Here is a 22,714-nt window from a genome sequence, read left to right on the forward strand (position 1 = left end):
GCAGTGTCTATGCATAGACTTTTCCTATGCTTTGAGGAGAACTCTGATTTTATTCAGTTACAAGGGGGAAAGGTACGAGTTACACGGAACAGAAACAGACTGGGATTGCTAAAAACGTGTGTTTTGCACTTGCCCTTTGAGCACTTTGTTTAATTGTATGACTGATAACAAAAGCACACAATCAAAACTGCATCCCAGCCTTCAGAACGCTACTCACCGAGCTGCAAAAAGCAGATTTAGTTTCTTTTGCAGATGGTCTATGAGTCTCATGTGGCATCATATTAAATTATATAGGCAGTCAGTCGCTTGTTCTGAAGCGATGCTCTGAGCCAGGAGTTGTGATGTGCTTGGACCATTCTGTTGGAAAACAGGCTCGAAAGCTAAACCAGCTCCTCTGAAGAGCTGCAGCACAGGGGCCTGCCAGGGGCTTCAAACACCTCAAGGACTGCAGTTCCCCCTGGGATGCACTATGAGGGTGGCCCAGCGACCCTACAATGGGCTGTGGAGCATTTTGCCCTAAAGGTAGGAGCCCAGACCGACTCATCTGGTTGTTTTGCTTTTCTGGTTATTGCTTTCTGACCCTCTGTTTTTACAATGATAGGTTTTCTTTGGTTTGCAGTATTTTGAAGATAAGAATGATGGTTTATTCTCTTCTCACTCCTGTCAGACTTTGTTTTTCCTGAGTAAAAGAAAAAGAAAATACAGCAGTCTGTTAATATTTAATGGTATTTCATGAAAGTATTTCTGCAATATGAAATAGAATTAGCTGTTTCATCCTAGTGGTGTTTCATAAGATTATGTGTTTCTATTAGCTTCAGCTTGGTAAAAATGCATTCTCTGGGTAACACTGGCTCCAGTGTGAAAATAGTGATTTTTATCAGCTGAATTTCCACTCAGGACAAGTTGTAATTTGTAGTCAAAAGCATTCTTGGGATAGTATTTTTCAAATGGACTCTGCATTATGCAGTCAGTAAGTTTTAATGCTCATGCTTATTAAAAGGAAAACTTCATAGAACTACTCACTTTCTAAGAGGAATAATAACACAAATTCACTTATGACATGAAAGCTGAAGGCTGCAGATTATTTCTGGGAAACTCCAAATGTATTATTGCCATGAAGTAAAACCCATTTGAGGTTATTTACATGGATGATTGAGTTGCAGGTTTAGGTATGTGCACCTGCAGAGTAGGAAATACTGCCACAGGTACCGTTGGTGTGATTGTTCCTCGTGATGAAATTGGTTCATTGGCAATGACAGCAACTCAGGAAATGGATTTAACAGGTTCACACAGGGGTGTTTCCCTTGTCTGACAGCTCTTGACAAGTGCTAGCAAGTGCATCTCTGAAATTCCAGCTTGCTGGAGATCTCTTGGAAGAGTCAGTGGCAGTGCATGTGCAGTTCAGAGCTGGGGCTTTACCCTTATGATGCTGATCCTCACAGAAACACAACAATGAGATGAACAGTTCAGTGAGGGGGTTTGTTCTAGACAGGGTGTTTGGAAGCTGGAGCAGCTGTTTGATTTTATAAGGAAATAAGCAAAATTAGAAATGTGCAGAGAGTAGCAGGCAGGGCCTGTGAAGGGCAGGATGAAAATCATTACTGCTGGTTGATATGGAAAAAATGGTATTTTCGTTGCCATGATATGGGTTTGGAAAGCAAGAGGTACAGGTATTCCTGTCTGTTCTGTCAGGCTAGTAACATTAGAGACAAGCTTTTAAGGCTGTATTTTAAGTGCCAGGCTTCCATTTTACAAGTGCAATTTGTCTCCAGAAATGAAACAGATATTCCTTAAACTAGAGCTGTGGTTTTTTCTATGCCTGCAGAATGAGGATACTGCTGTTATCTTCTGTTAAATGAATTACTTCTCATTAAGGGATTTTAAAACCTAGGCTGGGAAGTGGTGATTTATTTCCTGTGCAAATTGAGAACAAATTCTGCTTTCCTAAGCCAAACACAATTTCTAGTTTGTGCTACCAAAGTCCTGTCTTGCATCATCATCTTACACTTCTGTGTAAATGTGTTTTAGGAGGATAGCAGAGCCACGCTATTGATCACACCACACTGTGATTTCTGCCAGCTGACCAAAGTCCTTGCTCTAGCCAGGGATTTCCACAGACAGCCCTGATAGATCCCTTTTCATCCCTGAAGTGGCCCTGAGTGCTGTATGGCTGGGAAGAGCAGAGGGGCTTCCACACATCAGCTGTGCAGCTTGATAATGCACACTCAAATGAGATAAGGATGGGGAAGGAAGTTCCCCTTTTCCCAGGTCCTTGCTGTAGCAGTGGAAGTCTGAAGCTTTTCTGTTGTAAAATGCACATTAACCTCCACGTTGGCCAAGAAAATCCTGAAGGGCAGTTTAGTCTTCAGGATGCTAGAAGATATATTTCTTCCATTTTTAAGGTTTCATTTTGCTGCCTTTTACCAAATCCACCCCTTTTTCTTTCGAAATGTAGCTGGGTTTCTGTTGATCCAGCCAAAGCCACAGCCTATTTTTGCCATGTTGAAGGCCTGTCTTTAGGTCCCAATTCCCAAATTAGATCCCAATGCTGTCCTTGACTACAAACTTCAACTCCCTAGGGCATATTGCAGAGACTTTAAGAAACCATCTGTGTGTTAGGCACAAATATTAAACATAAGAAACTGAAAATCATTAAAGTCAAGGGGAAAACCAGAATGAGATGTTGCAAGTCAATTCTGCTCCTGAATCTGAGAACCATGGTTAGATACTCAGGATTGACACAGAAAGTAGCAAACAACGAACTGCAAGCTAGCAATTATGCAAGTAACTCATATGTCTACATAATTGAATTCATTATTATTTGTATTTCTTCAGGTGGCTCTTATCCCATCTTTGTTGTGTCTGCTACTTCTGTAGCCCGTGGTGTCAAGCCCAAACTTCATCTTGGTCAATTTTGATAGTTAAGAAAGGTCTTGAAGCAATAGAAGCTCTCACAAAGATGCTAAAATGGTTTTGGGTTTTTTGAATTTTTTGCCTTCTGGGATGTAGAAATGCTTGGCCACTTATTACAAATCTTTTAATCCTTTGTCACAGAGTTTTGTTTGAAGATGATGAGATGCTTACCTCAAAACACAAGTAGTTCTAGGAACTGCAGTTTGAAAATGGGGTCCATGTGTGACACATTAACTAGTTTGTGGTCTCTGAGAAACTTTAACTTTCCAGTAAAAGTAGTCATTTTTCTATTTCTTTCAAGAAAAAGCACTCATCTAGATTACTGAGATGCAGTGGGTCTCTCTAAACTTTTTCTCCTTCAAAAACAAGGCTTATACACACACGAAGAAAAGAGCAAGAAATTCAGGAAATCCTCAGCTTGCTACTAGTGTGCCCTCACATTCCTGAGAACTATTTTTGGGTTTTCTCTTAGGAATAGCTAGAACTTGTTGAGCTGGGAAAGACTTCTTGGAACAGATCCTTGGTTTTGTCTTCTCTGCATGAGCAGCTCTTGTTGGTGTTGGAATAGCTGCTCTTAGCTGGTGGGTGATTCACAAAATGAGGCAAGTCAGCCCTATAAAATCTGCTTCTCCACTCCACAATGTTTGGAAAAAATTGTTGCTGGTGAGTGTGTAAAAAGAACGATTTCCTCCACTTGCACCAAGAGGTCTGTCTGCCTTTCTTCTGGGCATGGCTACCTGCAGATTTGTTGTGACTTGAAAAACGTCAAAATGTCAGTGAGGAGGATACAAATTTCCCTTCTTCTCTGTATGGCCCCAAGTGTAATTCTGAGATCCCTCAGTAAATCAGTTCAGAGATCTCTCAGTTAGCAGGAAACCTTAGCTGTCAGATGATTTGTTTCCCTAGAGTACTTTTCTGTCAAAGGATTTATTTCAATAAAGTATTTTGCATGTAGGGGTACCATGTGCAGACCAGCTAACAACCTGTATGTTTCTGTGGCACAAACAGCCTGCAAAGTATCTGAGTATCCAGAGTTTGTTTTGGGATCAGATTCCCCACGGCACATTTTGATAAGAACTTGGAATGGTCACAGCATTTCTCATATGCATGGTTTGTTCTTCAGTGGGAATAAGAATCAGCACCAATTGAACTCTCATCTGTATTTGTTCCCAAAATTTCCTTTTGGAACTTTTCAGTAGGGTTTTAAACACTCCTGTAGGGTGACAGGCTTTTCAAAACATCTGCAGATATGGCTTATGTATGTTAAAAGATGTGTTGAGAGGATGTGTGGAAGGAATGAATGGAATGAGTGGAATCTGTGTTAGCTTGGCACTTCACTGCTTGTTACATCTTAGAAACTAGAGGGAAATTCTGAGAAAGAACCTTCATCCCAAATAAAACGTGAAAGCGTGGAAGGCTTAATGAAGCTGGCAAAAGAGAATCGCCTGTACTCTTTTAAAAAAGACTGAGTTTGCTTCCTAATTTGTTGGTTTTTACCTACCCAGACTAGACATCTCTCTGTATGTCTGTTTGTGGAGGGGTTTTTTCCTTGCCAATTGCCAAAAAAAAAAAAAAAAAAAAAGAAAAAAAAAGAAGAAGAAGAAAGGAACAGCAAAAAAAGAGAAAGGAACAGTCCTGAGTTACTTGAGAGTGGCTTTGGACTTTAAAGAAAGTCCAAGGCAAAAGGCATTTAATTTGTTTTGCATACAGGAAAATCAAATCATAGAATTTCTTCCATCTCTCTTTGTGAACAGTATTACTCCTGTTCCTTTTGTGTGCATGCCATGTTTGGTTTAATGGAGAAATGAGAAAAGAAAATAGATTCTTTTTTGGAGACTGAGTACTAATGCAGAAACATTAAAGGCAGGCACATTGTTGTCAGCCAGTTTGCATATTTATTTACTTTTACAAATGGTTGGCTTGGAGTCAGCAGTTAATGGAATGAGAATGATGTTCCTGTACAGATCATTTCCTGAGAAACATTTTCAATTACAAACATATCTCTGCTTTTCTTCTCTCATTTGTTATGTCTTGGAGAATAAATGGGGAGTAGCATTTACAACTTAAGGTTTATGTTCTGAAGACAATTTTAACAATGATCCCCACATAAAAAGGCCCTTTTGTAGTTGCAGACATATGTTTATGATGTTTTGTGCTGTGAATATCAAATTTCTGGTGGACGCTGTGTCACACTCTGCAAACTTGTAAACATCTATAAATCCATTGGATCATTTTAGTACCATGTGTAATGCAGATTTATTGTCTTTTGTGTGGATTTCTTTTGTTTCAGAGTTAAAGTTGAGCTGCCAGGATCCATATTTAATGAATTATGTATTCCAGAAAATTAGACAGTACTATTTTAGATTAATATTTTCTTTTCCCTTTGTGAACGTGTAAGTTGCACATGTACAGGTATTAGAAATTAACATTTTGGATAGGTAGCAGAAAGCAATTACGTAAGCTTGGTTGACTAAAATAGTTTAATTCCATAAATCCTGAACTATGACTTTTTAAAAATGTTTTTGCTTTCTTTTTTTCTCACATTCTCTAGCTGTCTTAAGTAATTTTGGTCAGTTTTCTCATTTACCGGTACAAATCCAGAATTACCCCACTGGAATTATATCAGTTTATAGAACTGGAGTATGTGAGATGGAGCAGGAGTCCCGCTGAGGCAGTGAGCTGGTATAAATCAGCACAAATCCACTGAGATCTGTGTGGATACAGCAATTTACACTCAAGTCTGCATTACAGGCTATCGAGGCACTAGAAGAACTAAAGCTGCTGTTGTGCATGAGTGGTTACAAAAGCAAACCATCAAGGTCATGGGCATTTACCAGAAATTTGCACCCGATAAAGGGAATGTGAGATCAAAACCCAATTCATCTAAATTTGGCTGGGCTATAATTGAGTGTATGTCTTATACAAGAGCAATAAAGACATTTCGTGCTGAAAATCAGTTTTTTTGATCTGGCTATAATTTCTGGCTGTGTATCTAAATGTGTGTAGCATAGGCATGCATGTTTGAAAGTGGGAATACATACAAATATCTGGGGTTATTGTGGCAATGTGATGTCTGCAGCTAGCCTTCCAAATGGTGCTTGTTCCAAGAAAAAATAGCTTAAGATCGAGACATGACATGTAAAGCTGCTGCCTACTGTAGCAATTTAAAATATCAGGTAGATTTTGACTTTCTTATAGAAAGCTTAAACTCTTGGAGCCATGTGAATGTCAGCAAATCTCAGCTTCCACAAAGACAAAACAAAACAGAAAAAACACCCAAGAACAACAACAAAAAAAATCCCAAACTCAATGTATGTGAAACTTTAAAAATGATGAAGAGCTTGAATGGAAAATCTTTATTCTAGAGAAAGAAAGGCAATTAAAGACGTGCAGAAATGTTATGTATATATATATATGTCTGTAGGTGTATGTGTAGGTGTGTATCTATCTAAACATCCTGGATTTGAAAGATTAAAGTTAGAAGCAGTGTGGCATTGTGCTCCTCCAAAATTATGGTTTGGTTCTGGTTAATCCCACACTTTCAGAATTCATCCATTCCTGTCATAGCATTTCAGTAATTTTAATTTTGTAAGTACAGAACCAGTTACATGGGGGAAGACATGGCTGCAGCACTCAGAGGAGAGGCTGTTTTACTCTGCATCTTGCTGTATTTGTTTCATGATTCTTCAGATGGCTATAAAATACATCTAAACCACAGAGAGTGCACTGGATGATGTGGCATTGCTGAGCTCAGTTAAATAATGAGATGTGTTTCATTCAAATCAGAATAACTCTAAGCCCTGAATACTAAATAGGGCAGCAAAAAGCCTTCAGCACACAAAATAAATGAGTAAAAAACCCAAATGAAACTGTCTAATAAATACAATGTGGAGCAACAGGCTGCATGTACTGGAGGAATTAAGGCAATTTGAACCGTATGGGCAGCGCTCCACTCTCAGATGTGCAGCTCCAATGGCAGATGGATGCACACATCACAGGGCAGGCTCTGGCTCGGAGCACACGCCTGGATTTGATAGCATAGGTTTATGACCTCGTAATCCTAGAGCATCTGAAACAGTAAGAATTCCATCCAGCTTAAAATAGCTGCTGTAGTTGCTGTTGATAGAGGCTCGCGGGCTCCCCGGTTCTGGGGCCAAATTTGGTGCTGGCATGATGGGAGGAAGTCTGTTGACAGCTGATAGTGGAGTTACACTTGATTACATCATAAGAAATTTGGCACGTGGAGCTGAATCAAAAGTCTGAGCAGAAATGTCCATTCCTCATCCAGAGTTAAAACTGGGACTTTCGTGTTGCCAATCCACAGAGATTTGTCTGGCCCAGATGTAGCTGTTGCTTTTCAGGGGCTTGCTTTAAAAGTGCATTCCCCCAGTTTCCCTCAGCGTGCTTACTGAAAAAGATCCCTGAAGGACTGGGTTTTGCTGTCATGTCCAAAGGAATGAAGTCCCTAATCTTTCCAATATCAGCAGGATGAGCATTAGCCCTGTGGGAGCTGATGAACTGGGCTGGATCTGGGTCACAGCAGAGGGTGAAAACACAAAGGGGGCTTAGCTCTAATTGCTGGGCTTGTCCTGGCTGAGCATGCCCTGGATGCTGTCCTTCCCAGGAGCTGCCACAGCTCCATGTGCACTGCTCTGGCTCCTGGCAGCCTGTGTGGTAGAGATGAGCTGCTGCAGGTACATCCCATCCCCTCCTCCTTTCCTGGTGCCTCATACTGTAAGGCTCTGAGTGCAGCTCTTACTGATGCTCCAAAGCCATTCCTCAAAGTATTTCAAGAAATTAGATTATGTTATGTTAATTTCAGCTGCTGCAAAAATTGCCCCAATCCTGTGTTCTTTCTTTTTATTAAAGTACTGAGTTGCTGAAGTGATTTCCATGAAAATTAATTAAAACAAATTAATGAAAAGCAGCTGAAAAATGGACTCCTCTACTGAAACTGTGGTATGCAAACTCTTAACCTCAATCACGTATTTGTGGTTGCTCTATAAACACCTAAGTGTATAGCAGTGATTTGTCATGGTATTTTTTGATGGAAATTCTCAGAAAGTGAGGCTATACTACATAATATATTTTCTCTCAGTTTACATACAGCTTGATATCATGCATGTGCTTACCTGCTCCATTTAGTAGTATTACTAATCTGCAGTTAAATCTTTGCTCTTCAGTATTGGAAAAGAAAAGAAAAAGATGCTCCCAGGCTCAGGATTTCTCCATCATGTTTTCTGCTTGTGGGGGACAGGAGGGCAGGAGGACCCTTTATTGTGGCACTAATACCAGCCTGGGAATGCACTGCAGAATGCTGAGGCTGAGGAGGAGCTGTCCTCTCTGAAAACTGGATCCATCTGGGGTCTGTGAATCGTCTGGAAATGTGGTGGGTAGGTTCTGCAAATGGCTCTGGCAGGTGTGCAGAATGTCTGTGCTTAGATCAGTGTACAGAAAGCAGAGCTTAGCCCCTGCTGTGCAGTAAATATATCACTTGCATTCTAGAACACGTCAATGTTTTAGTTCCACATGTATATTTATTATTGTCTTATTTGTATTTTTATGTTCCCTTTTCATGCAAAGATGTGGCAGGGGTTTGTTTGCTTTCTCTTGTTTTCTCTGAGAATATGATGGAGGTCATGTTATTAAAGGTAGAATGTTGTGCACGTCAGAGGACAGGTATGGCAAGGTTCAGTGGGCCTTGTAAAGAATTCCTTGCATGACCTTCAGCCTTGAAAGGTCCACTCAGTCTCCTTGGAGACTTGTCAGCTCTGCCAGCGGGCTGCTCCCTGAAGAGAGGAACCAAAAGCTTTCATTACTGCCCTTCACTTGGAAAACGAGCTGACTGCTTTCTCCAGCGTGTCTCACCCAAACAGAGCATCCAGCCCTCTGGGACAGGAGAGCTCAGTGGGGGCACTTGGCTTGAATAGATTTTATTTGCTATGGTCCCCCTTGGGACTGATGTGAAAAAATCCCACGTTTTCTGCCTGGGGAGCTTTGTGCAGAAGTCCTCCATGAGCTAAATGTTTCAGAGCAGAAAGACCTCCACAGGGAAGTTTTCTACCCGCTGACATTTTTATGCCCATAACCATTTTGAAAAAAAAAAAAAAAAAAATCAAAGAGGTTAATGAAACCAACAGTGATTTTCTCTAAGGAGTGCTAGCAGTTTCAACAATTGCCATTAAGTGCAAGCAGTTCCCAAGACTGTACATGCTAGACCAACTTCGTCCTTGCTATACCTCCTCAGAACTCAGTGGAGTTACATGAGGGATTAATTTGGTCCATTGCTTTCAGCCATCAGTTTTAGAGAATATACAACAATCGAGGGAACTATTATTGTCAACATTGTTTTATGACTCTTTAGAGCTGCTCAGTATTTGTCTGTTATGGATACATAAGCAGGGTGAGTGTATGGAGTGAAGTTATGGGTTCAGTGTTGAAGGCAGTGGATTTTTCAGAGTTATTTTTGTACCATAAAAAGTAATAAACATTCTAGCAGCCATTATTGCTGTGAGTCTTACATAGATGCTTGAATACAGCTACACAGATTCTTGAAGCATGCACAGAAACATTTCATCTGGCAGACCACAAAACATTTCATGTAGCATCGAAAATATTTGGAAATTTCTAAGTCTCATTATCACACCAGCTGACTGATGATCATGGTGTTCATGTGAATTTAGCTATACTTACTGAATCAAGGAAATTAAGGCACAGAGGTGAAACTTCCAAAAGCTAACTTACGAGGCAGCCACAACGGCAGAGACAAACCAGAAGACTTTTAGAGTACTTCTCTGTTTTCTTAGAAACCAAATTGTCTCTGTAATTTTCAGAATAAACTGAAGAAAGCATCAGCTGGTAAATCTGATCAGCTGGATGATGAATCTTGCATCTGCACATAAGTCAGATATTTCAGTACATGTCAGAAGGTCTGGACAACTGTATGTAGGATTGTTGAATTAAGTTATTTAAATTTAAAGTTCTGACTGGAACTGATAGGTAACAACCAGTTCTGTTAAAGGTGCGTGTGCTGGAAATTGAGTGGTCAAAGCAACATTACTTACTGGTCATGGAAAAGACAGCAAAGCCCCTTTCGTGGTTTGGTAAATCAGCTTTGCAGTGATTTCTTGCACACAAAGCAAGGTACAAACTTGTGTGATCCCTGCTCTGGTTCCCTCCCTGCCCAGTGCTGGGAGTTCTTCCACAGCACAGGACTGTGTGTTGGTTTGTTGGGATTTCTTGTCCTCTGTTAGGAGACATGTTTGGGCAGTGAAGGAAGGGTTTTGTCTTTGCAACAAAACCTGTTAAAGTTTAGGTCATCCAGAGGAATGAACGAAGTTGCTCTGGCCTGTTCCAGAGTACAGGACAGGTGACAGGCTTCCCTTCACACCATTTCTCTGGATCTTTTTGGTCCTTTCAAGAACACTGTTTTTTGTAGAATTGGGGGACTTTGGCTGAGTAAGACCTTGTCCATATTTCCTGTCAACTGCTGGCATCTCCAAACTGTGGGCTCTCAGATTACTTCCCCATTCCTATGTCCAAATTCTTTCTCAACCTGTGTCAACTCCACGCTAAGGCAACACTTCTAAGGGTTCATCATCCTACACTCTGTCCTGTTGCTGTGATCTCTGCTGAGGAAAGGCCAAGAGCACAGGCCAGAAGTATCCTGCTGCCTGCTCCAGCTAGACAGTGCAGACCCAGCAGCGTCCTGGACAGCAGAATGTGCTGAGTGCTGCAGCTGCACCCTCAGCCCAGAGTAGTTCCTCAGCCTGGGTGGATACACAGCCACACCAGCTCTTCCCAAGGAGCTGAACTTGAAGCATCTCCAGAGCCATGGGTGACATGCTGAGAGCAATAACCATCTCCCTCCTTTAATGAAATGATTCACTGGTGTTAAAATGTCAGGACCATTAACATGCAAGTGGGCCTTTTAAAAATTTGAGGACATTGGGGCATATCCTGGAAAGGATTTGAGGTAATTGCATTAGTTCCAGCACCATTATCCATGAAAAATACACTCATTCAAGTGAAGGTTTGTTGGCTGGGCCTCCCATTTTTGTTAGCTTTACTTTATTGCTGTAATTACACCCAGTGGCTTATCTAATAGAGTCATGTTCTTATAAAGAAATTAAGACAATTAATGCTACTTTTAATGAGAGTGAAATAGTAAGTAAAATTAAAATGAAATTTGACCAAGCTTTTCTTTTTTTATTTCCTAGTGTCTGAATTACAGGAAGAAGGAATAAATGCCATTAACTTACCTCTCAGTCCCATTCCATTCGAACTAGACCCTGAGGACACTATGCTAGGTAATTCACTACAATTTTACATCTCAACATGAAAGCTTGATGTAAAATGAAGTGTTGTGCCTGGGATGGTTTCTAATGTTTTTCTTTGAAACTTTCTAGAGGAAAATGAAGTCCGAACAATGGTGGATCCAAATTCAAGAAATGATCCAAAATTACAAGAACTAATGAAGGTAATGGAAGCATGTAAACCCTCTCAGGAAAGTGGATATATTTTTTAATGCCTTCCTTGCCTCTTTCACTTGAACCCTTCAAAGCATTAGTTAGATATTAATTAGTTGGAACCACGTGGTGCATACATCCCAGTGAAATGGGGAGGTCATTTGTGGCAGTATCTTTCTCTAGATGTGGCACAGGGAGACTTAAAAATTTCTGTTAAAATCCTGAGTCCAGAGTGTCAGTCCCATCTGACTCCCAGTCTAAGATCACACTGACTTTCTCTTGTCTTTGTGATTCTTGGGGTTAGAACTTTAGCAGGATGCTTCACTAAAATCAACTTCGGCACCTTTTGCTTCACAATAAGATGTTAAAATACTGCTGAAAGCAAGGGAAAGATTTGACTCCAGAAGACACTGCAGAAATTAGTGTTTGTCTAGACCTTGTGGTGCATTGGCACAGCCGCCTCAGATGAGTCCTTCCTGAGTCTTTCCTCCTTGCTCCTGAAGGTATGTCAGACTGTATTTTGAGCCACTGCAGCTTTGGTATTCTTCCCGCTAAGAAAAATGACATGTGTTTTAAATTGCAAATGAATAGTGTATAATACTGCCAAATTTGTGTTTCCCACATAGGTATTAATTGACTGGATTAATGATGTGTTGGTAGGAGAGAGGATTATTGTGAAGGACTTGGCTGAAGACCTGTATGATGGACAAGTCTTGCAGAAATTATTCGGTAAGAAAAAATAGACGTGCACAGTGTTGAGGCACTTTGTCAATAAGTGGACTGTCTAAGCACTTTGTCTTGTTCCTGCCCAAGAGCCTTGGTGTCATCTTACATTTATGCCACTAAGTGATATAAAAATAGCATTGTGTTGTGAGACCCCTGAGCAATGGGCTCTGTGCACAGCCCTCGTGGCTGCAGTGAAGCTGATGAGAACAGCACAAAGCCTACCTGGGCTGCTGCAGGGGCAGGGCTCTTGTCTTGGCAGCAGTATTCACTCCAATTAAATTTATTATCTGCATATGGGCTGCACGAGCTTCACCGTGTTACAAGTGGAAAGTAAGTTTGAAGGCAAGGGCATTCTCAGTACCATGGTGGATGTTTTTAATCTCTGCTCATTCCATGCTGTAGTTTATTCACATCACAAGGCTCCTTCGGAAAGTTGGAATTTCTTTCTGGTTTGGTGTCTGGCTTTTAACATGGTTGAGGTAATGGTGCCCAGTGGACTGCAAACTGAGCTTCAGCTGAGAAACAGATAGAGAAAAGAAACTGCTAATGCAGAGTTGGCATGTGCTTTTTACACTATTGGCTTGAAAGTCATTTTCTTAGTTATTACAGCTCATAAAGTCTCCAGTAAATTTCTTTCCAGTGTCCTAAATGAATCTTGAAACATCATGTGAGCACTTCTAATAAAGACTTCACAGACCATTCCCTTCTATGAATGGTTAAGCTATTGAATATATTGTGATGGACTGGATATGCCCAGACTGAGCAATTGGATTGTCATGGGCAGACCTCCAGTGACTTCACCCAAAATTCAAAAAATGTGTATCAGACACAGCCTGACTCTAAATATGCATATACTGATCCAGCATGTATTTATTTCAGAGGAATCTTTTCCATTACCCTTAATTCCTTGTGGATCAGGTCTGTGCTTACTAAATCTTTGGTCTTATGGTGAGACTATGCACAAACTGATTTCTGAGGAGGTGCAAGAAACCTATGGAGATAGCAGCTCTTAGGCAGGACTAGGAGATAGCTGGATTAGGAGATAACAGTCTCTTAAAAGGGATTAGGAGGTAGCAGTCTCTTAGGCTGGATTAGGAGACAGCAGTCTCTTAGGCTGGTAGTTTAGGCTCACTTCTTTGGGAAGATACTCAGTTGGCTTTGATGGAAACAAGATCAGCTCTTACCAAATAAGATATCTCCTAAGAAGATATTCTTTTGTAAAAGTAAATTAATAAGTGAACAAGCATTTTGTTTCTGGTGTTGTCACCAGGGAGCTGCTGTTATTTTCTTTGCTTAAGGGTTTCTTTTCTTTCTTTAAGGGCAAACAATAAACCATGGATGTACATACATAGCATAGTATAAATGTAACAGACCAACTCATAAAGTATTTCAAAATCTACTGCAAATTTTGAGTGCAGAAAATGCCTATGGTTTCATAGAGAGAAATTGCCTGAGGTTTTAGTTTGTTCCCATGAAAACTTGTTTGCCTTTCTTTGATGCATCCTCTTCCTCTATGAATACGGAATCCCTTCAGTTTTATCAATGATAGGCCAAGTAAAATTTTTATCTCCTGCATCTGAGGTAGAAGCTGAGAGGCTGAGACTGATAAAATAAATCTTAAAGTTGGTGTCTATTTCCTAGGTTTGATGATCTGTACAAGCCACTTGCACGCAGAATAACCTTTATCCAGCACTAATGGAAGTAATGGGCCTTACCTCCAAGTCTGGTGCTCCCTAAAGGGAGTTGCAGCAAATGTTTGTTAGCCAGTGGTGTGGCATAGAGCAATACTTGGCCTTCCCCTTGTCACTGTGCAACTTAATCTTATCTTTAGGAGCTCAGAAGTGTGCAGAGAAAGTGGCTCTGAAAAAAAACAAACACTTAGATATAAAATTAGGAAGTCTTATGTCTCCTGAATGTTCCTCTGGGTGTAATTAACATCTTTGTGTTCTTCATGGAGCTGACAATTGTTTTTCCTCCATTTTTTTCTTCTGTCACTTCAGAGAAGCTTGAAAGTGAGAAGCTGAATGTTGCAGAAGTTACTCAGTCTGAAATAGCTCAGAAACAGAAGCTACAGACAGTGCTTGAAAAGATCAATGAAACCCTTAAACTCCCTCCAAGAAGCATTAAGTGGAATGTTGACTGTAAGTTTTGCGTTTGCTATACTCTCATGTGTTGACAGCTGCGAGTTTGTAGGTGCTATCTGGAATTCTGAAATATCCAATGGTAAGGGAGGGCTGAAACCTGGGATTTATGATTGGAGCTGTTCTGAAGGGCACTTCCAGATGTGCCACTCTACCCTCTTTACTGGTGCTCAGCATTAAGTTTCAGTTAGGTGTCTTCTCAGAGTCCATCCAAGTGTGGTGGCTTTGCTCTGAAGTCCCACGTGCCTGCCAGCTGAAGTTTGGTGTTGCTGAATTGGCTTGTTGAAACAAGTACCTGCAGAAATGGGGATGGACAAGTAGATGGACATAAGGAGAGTTAGGTCCTAGAACTCTGTGGGAAATTTGCAACACAGATATGAATAACATTTCTGAGCATTTCAGGCTAAGTCTGAACCACTAGTTTTGATTACAAAACTCTCATCAAGACAAGTTCTGCACCCTTCCTGTTCTGTTGTATTAAGAATGAGCACAGCAGTACCTAATAGCAATGCCCTCAGTGGCCCAACAGGAGACACTTCAGTGGATTTGTACTGCAGAAAGCAGGTTTTAGAAATTAGGCCCCTTAATCTGTTTAAAGTTTGGTTCTCAGAATCATTTCATGCTGGTGAATACCTTGACATTTTCCCTGTCTCCTGTACCTGTCTTGTACTGAGCAGTTTTGCATCCTGGTCCATTCATGACAAATTAGTAAGAAGGAGAGAAAATTCTCAAGGGAGGAAGAGTGAACATTTGGAAATTTGACTTTCCCCTTTCTGTGGTCCTGCTGAATTTTTTGTCCCCTTCTTTTTCAACCTCCCCTGAGTTTTCTTTCCATTCTGTGTTATGCAGCTGGAGGCGGGGTCTTTGGAGTGGCCTGACAATTTAACTTCTAGTTTTAATTTAATGTTTTACATGTGTTTTAGAGCTGGAATAGAGACAGAGAGCAGCAGCTGGGCTCAGCTGTAGCACACACGGGTGGTAGGCAGACAAACATCTTTGTAGTGTTCTGCTAAAGCACCTCAGCCCTGACCATGCGCACTCCAGCAGCATTTGCCAGCAATGCCACATTTTATATGTGTATCTCCGTGGCACAGCTGAGACTTGCACTGCAAGATTATGAAGAAAGTTATTTTAGTGGATCTGATCGTGTTTCAGCCATGCAGTAAGGTAGTACTTAATAATTAGTTCAAGTAAAAAAAACAAAGTGCACTGTAGTGTCAAAGATCTTTTAGGAATACTGCTCTGGGGAATGCAGAAACAGAAGAAGAAGAAAGGCAATAATAAGGATTGGAAATTATCCCCATTCATGCCAATGGTTTGATATTTGATCAGGCATTTCCTACAGTTTGGCTTTGGATGTTTTGTAAGTTGTGTTAGTGTTAACTACCCATATATGAAACCTGCTGCAAAAAAAAGCTTCAATAACAGAACTAGAACAACTTCTTGAGGAATGTTTGAGTCATTGAGTTTAATAAGTTACTGCTTAAGGCTTGCGCCAAAACAGGCTCGTTTATCATCCTGCAGACATTGTGACACTTAAAAATGAATAACTGCATGTTATGAGTACAAAAATATCTTTCTGATAGTCCATAAATCCTTATTGAAATAAAGGGAATAAGAGAGAGGCAAGGAGAATGCAGAGACAGCACTTAAACCGTTGCACATAAAATCTGGCTTTTGGATTAGCTTTAGATTTCCATCTCCACAGGCCTGTGGCAAAGAGTGGCACGTTGGTGCTGACGCACCTTGCAGGAGACCACTAAAGATGGGGTGCCTTAAAGGCACCCCCTGGCTCCAGGTGGCAAAAGGAAAAGAGTCCCATAACCCCTACATCCTAAGCAGAAGTAAACATCTGTGCCCTAGTTACTTTGCAGTTTGTAACTTGTGCTTTTAACATCTACTTCAGCTGTTCACGCGAAAAGTCTGGTGGCGATACTTCATCTTCTGGTTGCATTATCTCAGTATTTTCGAGCACCAATCCGACTCCCTGACCATGTGTCCATTCAGGTGGTTGTTGTGCAGGTAAGAGAGGCCTTAAACAGCTCTTGGTAGTGTTGTGAAGTTGGCTGAGGGGTTTCTTGAAGAATGCATTTGGAGTTTCTGGCTGGGTGGGCATGTGTGTGCATCTTCTCTGATGACTATGCTTCAGCGAGAAAAAGGCACAAGTGCTTCCCAGATTGAGCTGTGGCTCACAATATCTTACTTTGACTGTGAAGTGGCCAGACTGTGACATTAAAAATATACAAGACATTATTATTGTTGGAATGTGTTTATCACCCAGTATGATCTCTAGAATTAGTATTTTCCCCATTTTTTGACGCTCTTCTCACTTGGGTAGAGATTCAAATCATTCTTGGCACTCAGTGATGAATTGTCACTGTTTATTACATTCACATTCATGTTAGGTGACTAACTATTCTTTTTTAGCCCTGTGCATGCTAATTTAGTCTGATTACAGTGTTGGTTTTCTCAAAAACATGCAAAAAAATCCCCATCAACTAAATCTTTTGTCAGTCTCCCTATTAGAGCCTCATCTATTCAAACTCATCATGTTTTTTCTGTTCATCCTTTTTCTTCCAGCTGAACTTGTGCTTTCTCTATCTTATTTGGCCTCTTCCCATTTAATCTGCTTTTCTTTCTCTCCAATTAACTTTGCCTTTATTTTTCACACTGCAACTGTCTTTATTTATGTCTTTTAAATGATGTTACCCTGAAGTAACTGGTTGCAAGAGCTATTGCTCAAGTTTTGTGTGGCTGGAAATCTGCAAGACAGATCTGAGAAAGTAAACATTCTCTCTTCTAGAATGCAAATAGGACAAGTTTTGTGACTTAGGGAGAAATCTGAAGGAGAGTCTCTGGTAAATGTGTCACTGATGTCTGGTAGTGACTCATTGACTCAGATTCTGCTTCATGGGCTTCTCTACAGATGATGAAGATACAGAATCGCTGAGAATCTGCACTTACATGTCTAAGGCTTCATAGAATCAGTTCCTTTGGCTATTATAAATGTATTATTTATACTGGTTTATCTCAAAATTCCACCAAAACCAGCTTAAGAAATCTGGAGTACAGTGAGCAGGGCATCTTTATGATGAAAAACTAAGTGAGAAAAACAACACAGTCCTAAAAGAAAGAACCAGAACCTCTGCTGTCATTCCATACCTCCAGACAAAATTCCAGTTGAAATCAGTGGGCATAATTGTCCTCTTGTTAAACGGGCTAATGTAGTTCAACAGCAAATCCACTGAAGTCAGTAGAGATAAACCAATTTAAAACAATAAGTAGTGGGAGAATCTGGCTCACTCTTAGTTACACAGCTGCAGCTCAGGCGCCAGTGGTTTGCAGGGAAGGCAGTTGCACCAGAATAAAATCCAAGTCATGTTGAAGGAGATTTTTGTCCTGCAGACCCTGGCCTTGGTGAAAGCCAGTCAGTGGAACTCCAGAGCTCTGCTGATTCCTATTAACAGAGGGTGGGGGCCAGTATATTTACTGTGATTGTTTTAGACATTTCTCATTTTTATTTTATGGTGGGTGAGGGTTTTATTTTTATTTTTTAAATCTGTCTTTCACATCCTGTGGGACTGATTCTATATCATACATCCTGTACCCCTTGAACTCACAAGAGTTTGAATCAACCGTCAGCAGATCCTAATGCCTGATTTAGTGGCCAGACTTGCACACCTCATGTTCTAAACACTCATGCATACTGTAAAGAAAGATCAAGCCTAGGGAAGCTTAACAGACTATGCAGTAGCTGTTTTAAAATTCTGCTGTGTATGATTCAATAAAGAGAACAGGAGAGACAGAAATAAAAGAACAGAGTATTTTTATGAAGTCTTTTAAGAAAGACTTCCTTAATTCGTTTCATGATTTTGTTAGTCATAGAAACAACATAAAATGTGAGGGTTGCTTTGTTGGCTGGATGTAATTTATCGAAATAGAAAAAAATATATTTGTGAAACAAAAACTGTGCTCATGTCCAGCAGGTAATCAGCCTAGTTCTTATGAAAGCTTGTTTGCTTTGGCTGTTTTATACAAAAGCTGTTAGCAATGAGAGTGATATGAAATCTGGGTTTAAGCTGATTTAGGAAAAAATGTGATAGTTGGACCTTTTGTAGCTACTCTATTATTTTTTTTTCCTGCCATACCAGTAGAATAAATAACTTTGAACAAAGCCCAGGCTTTGTTTGATTGTATCTACTGAAATGACTGAGAGCTTTTTTGGAGAACTAAGTCTTGTCATCATTTTGCCTCTTCTTAAAAATTATGTATTTCTACCATCCACGAATGGTTAGATGACAGATTGTTTTTGTGTCCAAGAGATGGAAGTCAGAGAGTGTGAGAATGCATTGGCAGAGCAGCCAGAATGGCTTCAGCATGTTCTGAGACAGCAGTTCTTGGGTGCAGAAACTACTCTTAGGCAAAGCTAGGAGATTATTGAGATTAGATGAGTGTGTAAATCACAGCCTTAATCAGAGATCATTGGTCCCACTACCTGGGAAGGTCTGAAATATTTTGGAGCAGCACTGCCTCCAGGTCCCAGTGAAGACTTCCCTGAACATGTGACAAACGTATTTGTTCTTCAAGCTCCAGAATAATTCTGCACTTCACTTTGGTGGGGCAATTATAAAACATGGTCCTCCAGGTGAAATGAGTTGTAACAAGACATGGGCAAAAAGCTATCCAAATAATGGCAAGATTTTCAGACTAGGACTTTGAGAGGGAAATTAAGCAATTGGCCCTCAGTTACATACAAATACTGACACAAAAGGAGATTAGAAATATTTTCTAATTTTAGATGTATTACCCCAATTTCAGATTATTTTTTTTGGTTCTAGGAGTAGTTGCCAATTTTAAATGGTAAGTGATCAGGAATATCTTCAGGGCCTTCTGTGAAGTCTTTCAGCTGTGAGGAAAGAAAATGCCAAGCCTATTCACTAAGGTCTTCTGTCGTCACTGGAAAGCATGTCCAGCTTTTCTTTTTTAAGGGGAATCTTAATTCATGCCTCTTTTCTCAGTGACTTTCAAAATAGTTGATGTTGATTTTTATGGTTTGGTGTTTCAATTTTAGCCACTGTTGCCTTAAAGGAATGTGCTGGACAGCCTTTCAGTCCTCAGTAGCACCTCTCTGTATTTTCAGGAATATTGTCTCATTCTCTGTCTAGCATAAGACAAACCTCACAACAGGTGACATCAGTGTCAGGGTCAGTTTTGAGGTGAAGAGTTTTTAAAGTGCAAGAGATATAGGAGAAGCAGCCTTCAGCGAAGGTAATTAGACCAGTGTTTTAAGGCCCATTCTGTTGGGAATTCACCAGTCTTTTTACAAATAAAAAGAATAGGAAGGTCTGTCTTGACATGTGCTGGTCAAATAAGTGTCCAGGGGATGCACGTTGTATTTGACAGTGTGGAAATCCCAGAAATGTTAGTGGTCAGGTTGCCAGACAGAAAACAAGGGCTTGAGATCATTTTGGATTGGGTTTTTTTTGTTTGTTTGTTTTCATTGTTATTGTCAACAACAAGATTAGGGTGCAGATTTTTTTTTTTTTTTTATTTTAATATATTAGCTGCAGTTTATCAAAAAGGGAAATACTTTTAATATCTGTACTGGAGTATATTTCAGGCAGCTTTTGTGTGCTTGCAGAGAGGTGTAGAGCATTAGAAACCTTTTCCTGGTCCCATATTCCCAGTCTGTTCACTGAAAACTACAGATGGCATTGCTGTGATGATCAGCCCCTTTAGGAGATGAGAACAGCAGGGCTGTTGCTGCATGAGGCATCAATGACAGGTCAGAGACATCATGAGGAGGAAATAAAAGTTTCCTTTCACCCTGCAGCAAAGGGAAAACTAAACAAAAATACCAAACAGAGTGGAATTCCAGGTTGAGTTGGCATGAACTAGATTGTAACTTGAAGCTACTTCAGTTAGTACTGGAGACAGCAATTACTGCTGTCTGCGCAGGCTGGAGGTGGAGATGGCTCTAAATTATGTCATTTTTCTTCAGACTTTGAAGGTATGTGACAGGCAATGCCTCTGCAGCTGTTCTGTGCCCCCTCTTCCAGTATATAACACCCTGGACCCGCTCTGTCTTTTAGGTGCTCCCTGGTCCTCCCTAAGTGCATTTTTATCAGGTGCAAGGACTTGAAAAAATATCATGGAATCTGCCTGAAACTGTCACCTAGCTGAAAGGACAGTTCACATTACTCCAAGTGCCAGTCTGGAGTGACCCAGAGGGCCATGTACAGCTTTTCTTGCAGAAATTGATATATTTCTTGATACATTTTAGTAATGCAGTGTAGAAGGACAAATATGTCAGGAAATATATTTTAGTAGTGCAGTGTAGAAGGAAAAGAAAAGCCTGGCTCAGCACATCACGCCCTGAGGACTGCCTCAGGTGGGGATGTGCTGTCTTCTCCAAGGCAGGGAAAGGAAAGGCAGCAGTCCCAATTCACATGCTATGAAGGACTTTTCTAAAAGGTTATTCTCCTTTTCTCTTTCCCACATAGAAGACAAGTCTAGGATCAACATAAATCTATTTTTCTCATTTCCTTGTATGACAGGGGGTAAAGAATCACAAGTAATTGCCTAATGTCTAGACTTTAAATGGAGTTGTCAGCATTTGCCTGACTTTTCTCTCTGGACTGCAAATTTTTGGTAATACCAGTGAACAGAATTGACAGAGAGAACACAAAGAGAAGCAAAACATATGTGTGGTATTTACACCGGCCCCAGATGAGTGTGATCAGCAAACTGAAACAATGTCAAACTCCTCAAGTGCTTCATTTTGCAGCTGACTCCAGCAGCAGTGATTAGAGTTGGCTTCTGCCACGTTGGGCACAGCCTCTGGACAAAAGCCCCTCAGCATCAGCAACAAAGGGCTTCTCCCATCTGAAGAACATCAGAGTCACTGCTGGAGCAGGATGGGAGTGTGAATGGAAGCTCCATTTTGGTTTCTGTAGAAGCCAATAGAGCTCTTTGTCTGCAGAGAAAGGAAACACTGAGGGGAAAAAAAAAAAAAAAAAGAGTATGAACAGTGCAGAAAGAACAAATAGCCTGGGAGCAAGATTTTTGCAAAAGAGAAGCATGGGCACCATCTGCCAAGCTGTTCATTGAAATAGAGGGCTTAATTCAGCTCACCTAGACATACCTCCACTAAAATACTTACATATGTGTTTGGGTGTTTCAAATGTCTCGCTGAATTGGGGCCTTTAAAAGAAAAGTGAATTAAGAACAATGGAGAATGGAAAAGAAATACTTCCTTCTACAGGTGGAGTTTCAGGTTTCTTGTTAATGTATAAAAGAGTTCTCTGAATTTCTTGCAAGGTAAAATAATATATTACTGAAATTTTGTGTACAAAAAGTTCTTATTCTGCAGGTTTCTTATCAAATTATGTTCGTGGATCACAAATTTTTACTGTACCATAAGCATTAAACTTTACTGAGAAAAATGTCACTTTTTTTCCTTTTTCCAGAAACGAGAAGGAATCCTTCAGTCTCGACAAATCCAAGAGGAAATAACTGGTAACACTGAGTATGTCAACACCACATTTGCCAGCAGTTCAGTAATTGAACACAGATGTGTCTCAGAAATTCAAACATTTGCTGATATTTAGATTTCAGTATCGAGGTTCCAAGGAAGATGATGCATCAGCCAGTGACTGTATTTTAGCCTTTTCAAGAGCTGCAAACAAGCATCTAAAAATACAAAAGGGGGAGGAAATAGAGAGCTGGAGGGGAAAAAAGCAGGACTTTGCATGTGTAAAATGGTGGTGGTAAGCCCTGTATGTGCCATGTCACTGAGCATTTTATAACAGAAAAGCTATTCCAAACCAAAAGACAACAGTGGTAGAATATCCTAGTTTGTAACTGAGTGGAGAGAAGCTCCATTATTATTAATCTGTATGGATTTATGTGTGAGAGTTATATGAAGGATCAACTGGAGTAAAATTAAATTCTGCAGTCCTTAGGAACCCAGGCCAAGCCTTTTTTGGGCTGGATTTCTATTGTAGTTAATGGGGTAGATGCATCTTCAAAGCAGAGGGAAAAGTTTTCACAAAATCGACATGAAAAAGCTTTCTTCACTCAGGCAGGGTGTGCTGATTTGATTCAAAGTAGGGAATGTGAGATCTAGCCTCCTGTGAGACTTTGGTGAAGCCAAGAGATATTATACTGACAGACTCCAGACTAACCCAGATCCTCAGCTGGAGTAACTTGGTGGAGTTACTCACAGAATTCTCCTAATTCCATGAATTTACTCCCTTATTCACCAAGCTGAAAATCTCACCATCTGTGCTGGGGTATTTTTGCAGCACAGTATCTGCAAGTGAATTATATGTAACTGTTTTGTTCTTCCCCGCCCCCCCCTTTTTTTTTTTTTTTTCCTCCACAGGGCATTATCAGGAAGGCATGGTAAGTTCATTTGATTATTGTCTCTTTTCCTGAGGTAGCCAGAGTGTACATGAGTCCTGC

At 40.4% G+C, this 22,714-nt stretch overlaps 1 protein-coding gene across 1 annotated transcript in view; it reads left to right on the forward strand.

Moving 5' to 3' along the window:
* Positions 1-22,714, forward strand: part of PARVA (parvin alpha) — a 63,548-nt gene that overhangs the window by 28,446 nt on the left and 12,388 nt on the right. The window contains exons 2-8 of the mRNA XM_066320567.1: positions 11,133-11,222; positions 11,322-11,392; positions 12,008-12,110; positions 14,108-14,248; positions 16,155-16,270; positions 21,718-21,776; positions 22,635-22,654. Coding sequence (XP_066176664.1) covers positions 11,133-11,222; positions 11,322-11,392; positions 12,008-12,110; positions 14,108-14,248; positions 16,155-16,270; positions 21,718-21,776; positions 22,635-22,654 — 600 coding nt within the window. The remainder of the gene's footprint in view (positions 1-11,132; positions 11,223-11,321; positions 11,393-12,007; positions 12,111-14,107; positions 14,249-16,154; positions 16,271-21,717; positions 21,777-22,634; positions 22,655-22,714) is intronic.

The sequence above is a fragment of the Sylvia atricapilla genome, chromosome 6 (assembly GCF_009819655.1).
Source record: "Sylvia atricapilla isolate bSylAtr1 chromosome 6, bSylAtr1.pri, whole genome shotgun sequence".
Taxonomy (NCBI): Eukaryota; Metazoa; Chordata; class Aves; order Passeriformes; family Sylviidae; genus Sylvia; species Sylvia atricapilla.